Below are 3969 nucleotides of genomic sequence, written 5' to 3' on the forward strand. Positions count from 1 at the left end.
TGTGGTGGTGGGCAAAGCCCTTAAACAGGTGTGTTTTCCCCTCCTCGTGGGAGGAAATCGGCAACTCTGTAGATGCGAAACTGTTGCTGTGATGATATCTCGGCAGAGCAGAAACGTGGGGGAAACTGAGCTTTTATTTTATGTGAGCTCTTCTTCCTCCTAAGGTAGATGTGAGTTTCTTCCTCGTAAACCGAAGCAAAACCAAAGCCCACTAAAACGCTAGTATCTTTACAGTAAGCCAAACAAATTATTTTCTATTTTTGCACATTGGAATTCCAGTTTATATAAAAGTCTCCGTGTCCACTCTAACCGCTTGCACCATGGACTTTGTCCAAACCACTTCAGTGGTTTGACTTCATCTCTGGTTAATATATGGTGTCCACAGGTAAAATTAAATCAGAGATTTAGGTGGCTCCCTGCAGTGGATGTGTGATGTGAGATTATGGTCACACCTAATATAGCTGTGCTAGTATGCTTTTTAAATGGAAATAACTTGTGTATTAAGTATTGATAATTGCTCTAAAAGCTTAAACATTTAAAGAATTTTAAGACAGTTGGATTATTCAATTTCTTGTTTACAAAGACCTTTGGAAAATGAATTATCTTCAGGATTACCCAGTAATATTTATGTTTAATGTTTTGATTTGCATAGCAAAAGTTAAATGAATAAGAGTGCACAGATTTATTTGGTTATGATTTTCATTGACTTCCTCAGAAAGACAAGTGTAGACAAGTTCGTAAGAGATATAATCACAGAATTTTATAGGTTTATGTCTTCAAAGCATCAGTGTTGGTGTTAGGTGATCATATCTGAACTGAGGATAAGAGAAGAGTGTCTGAAGTTAGAAGTTCCTGTACTTCACACTCGCGCTACGTGTTAGGTTGATCAGTTGAGCATCTTGTATGTGTCAGCTTTGGAGCATCAGGTACATCATTAACTTGTGACAATGTATTTGTACAGTGGAAGGATATTTTTTATGAGCAATTATATTAGTTTCCAATTAATAAGTGGCAAATAAAAGCAGAGGCTGGCTAAATAAGTTGCCTGAGGTCACTTAAGCACTCTGTGTCAGAGCTGAAAATAGATGGTGCAGTCTTTGTGAATCCTAATATGAGGTCGTATTTCCTCTTGCTTTCTCCTCTGAGGATTTTTATGAACATAGTTATTTGCTTTGTTTACAGAGTCGATATTTTCCTGAGTAAGCTAGAGAGTTACGTGCGCTGCAAAGATGTTGGAAGAAGATATGGAGGTGGCCATCAAGGTGGTGGTGGTAGGAAATGGAGCTGTTGGAAAGTCCAGTATGATTCAGCGATATTGCAAGGGGATTTTTACAAAAGACTACAAGAAAACTATTGGTGTAGATTTCCTGGAAAGGCAAATCCAGTAGGTATTAAATAGGTGCCATGCTATTGATTTCTACCTTTCCTCTATGTCTTTATTCTGTTGTAATCCTAAGATTTGCAAAGGCGTGAAACAAGGCCTGCTGTCTCCAAGGCACCGTAAAGAGAGTTGTATTCTCTCTTGCCCAATCAGCTAAAATTATAACACTCCATTTTCCATACAAGATTTAGAATTATAAATCAAACGCAAAATAGAATTTGGAACCTCTGTCATACTAAGCTTTTTTACAAGTTTCCTTTGTATTCTGCCACCTGTTGATTTTTTTTTTTTAATTGATGAGGAAGTGGAAGTGCTTATGATAAAGTGATTACACAAATTCATTAGCCAGTACAGATTAAAATGAAGTGGGAAAAAAATTAAACATGCCACAGATTTGCTCTCACTGTGTAAAATAAGCAGATAACACCCAGTTATGTTTGATAAAATGGAAAATACTATGGCAATGACAAGTATGAAATTCTATACATTTCGTAAGCTTATTAAGAAGACAAGAAGACCATTATTCAGGCATCTGAGGGTTTTGTTTTTTTTTTTTTCAAGTCTGTATTATTTTTCCACATAGAGGGAAATGTAGAGGAAGAGGAGGAAAGGAAGAGGAAAATCAAATAAGGATTGTCAGGAAAGAGCATGTAATTTAATTGCAGGGCTACTGCCAGAGCATGTTACAGAGGTGAACCACTGTCAGTATTACATTACATTTAAATCCTGTTAAAGTTGAACTGAATTATTCTTATATTGTAAACATAGAAATATTTTCATGTCAGTTGTATGGAATCGCTCTTGTTCGCTGCACTGATGACAAAAACGTATCATTTTTTTCAGAGTTAATGATGAAGATGTCAGGCTAATGTTATGGGACACTGCAGGTCAAGAGGAATTTGATGCAATAACTAAGGCCTACTATAGAGGTGAAAATATCATATTTGTTATTTGGCAGTCTCTGAAAGATATTTTCCTATCTCTCTACTAGTTTTATTTATTTTGTGTGTGTACGAAGCATTTTTAGCTAACCTTTTTGAGTTCTTAAATGTTTTTCCCCTTCGTGTAAGATCCTTGCTTTAATTAAGTGTCACTTTTTGCAGGATGCTCAGTAGTGCCCTTTAGAAACATAGAACAGAATAAGAAAAATTTTGCACAGAAACTGCACAGAATATAGCCATTCTGACAATCAAATGCAAAATTATATTTTTCCCTCTAGAAGTGTTTTGTTACTTCTGTGTATTTGTAAATGTTCCAAAAACTGTGACTGAGGCACTTAGAAATTAATCTAAGGGGAAAAAAAAATCCTCCAGTCATCCCAGAAAGATAGTTTACTGGGCACAACAGTTCCCTTGGTAGTACAGACTGCCTTGAACACGTTAACGGAGTAATAAGGAAAGTGTGTTTACTTCATGAAGTATAAACTACATTATTTAGTCATATATCTGTTTAGCCAGTCACAAATTGCATACTTAGGCTTTCTTTGCATATAATTTAACAATGGTTGTGAAAATCTTCCCTTTTCATTTTTCAGCATGAGAGATATGAATGACTTGGCACAGATTCCATCACTCAGTTCTTGTCAGACTAATTATGTGATATCTGGAAAAAGTATACCGCTCTGGTATATAATCTTAGAAAAATGACCTAATTTAGAGATAAAATAATAGTTATGCTGTGCTGTTTCAGGGTGATATAGTTGTCTGACCTTTTTCTATTTCACGATCATTTTTGAGAACTAATAGGTAGGGGGTTTTTTGTAATATTTCTGGTTGTCAGTTGTAACTTCTTCTTCAGAGAAAGGTATTTCTTTTCCTATTTATTTTGATCCTCATGGATGTGAAAATAGATCATTCTGTCATTTTACAGCCGACAAGTTGAGCATATAAATTTTAGAAGGTAGTACTCGATTCTCTTGGAGTTTCCTTTATGCTCTCTTGGCTTTCAGTTCTCCTGTGTACTTCTCAGTTGTTCCAAGCCAAAGTCTTTTAATTACTGGGACTGATATGCTGAAATATGGAGTGTTCAGAAGAACTTTAAAGTATGCTTACTGGCCTCACTTACCTCATGTCTTAAGTATCATCTTGAAATCTTGCTCATGACTCGTGTCCAGCATAGTGCAGTTAGATCTCTGCCTTCAAGGTCTTTATACTGACGAGGCTCCTGTGAAACAGGACATAGTCATCCTGTGGATACACATTGTAGATGGTATGGTGGATATATTATTGGTTCAAGCTGTTAGATGCAGTGACTGTTCTGCATTAGACTTTGACTCATGAAGGACAAAGGAAATTATAAAAGCCTGGAATGCCATTTTGGTTTAGCATCAGGTCTGCAACCACAGTATTACTTAATGGAAACTTCATAATGGATTTCTTGGTCTTAAACTGAATAAGTTGATGTTTACACATGGTGAGAGTCTCCAGCAGAGCAAAAAACTTGAGAGGCTTTATCAAGCTAGACTGCGAGATGATAGGGTAAATTCAGCACCGACAAATGCATAGTAACCTGCTTTGGAAAGAATAATTAAATTTACACCTATCTCACAGGATCCTAAGTGGAGTGGCATAGGAAGAGTTGAATACAAT

At 36.2% G+C, this 3969-nt stretch overlaps 1 protein-coding gene across 1 annotated transcript in view; it reads left to right on the forward strand.

Moving 5' to 3' along the window:
- The first annotated feature begins 1182 nt into the window (after window positions 1-1182).
- The window catches only part of RAB23 (RAB23, member RAS oncogene family), an 8466-nt gene continuing 5679 nt past the window's right edge, over window positions 1183-3969 (forward strand). The window contains exons 1-2 of the mRNA XM_010137264.1: window positions 1183-1384; window positions 2225-2310. Of these exons, the coding sequence (XP_010135566.1) occupies window positions 1230-1384; window positions 2225-2310 (241 nt within the window). The 5' untranslated portion in view covers window positions 1183-1229. The remainder of the gene's footprint in view (window positions 1385-2224; window positions 2311-3969) is intronic.

This window comes from Buceros rhinoceros, unplaced genomic scaffold (assembly GCF_000710305.1).
Source record: "Buceros rhinoceros silvestris isolate BGI_N320 unplaced genomic scaffold, ASM71030v1 scaffold24315, whole genome shotgun sequence".
Taxonomy (NCBI): domain Eukaryota; kingdom Metazoa; phylum Chordata; class Aves; order Bucerotiformes; family Bucerotidae; genus Buceros; species Buceros rhinoceros.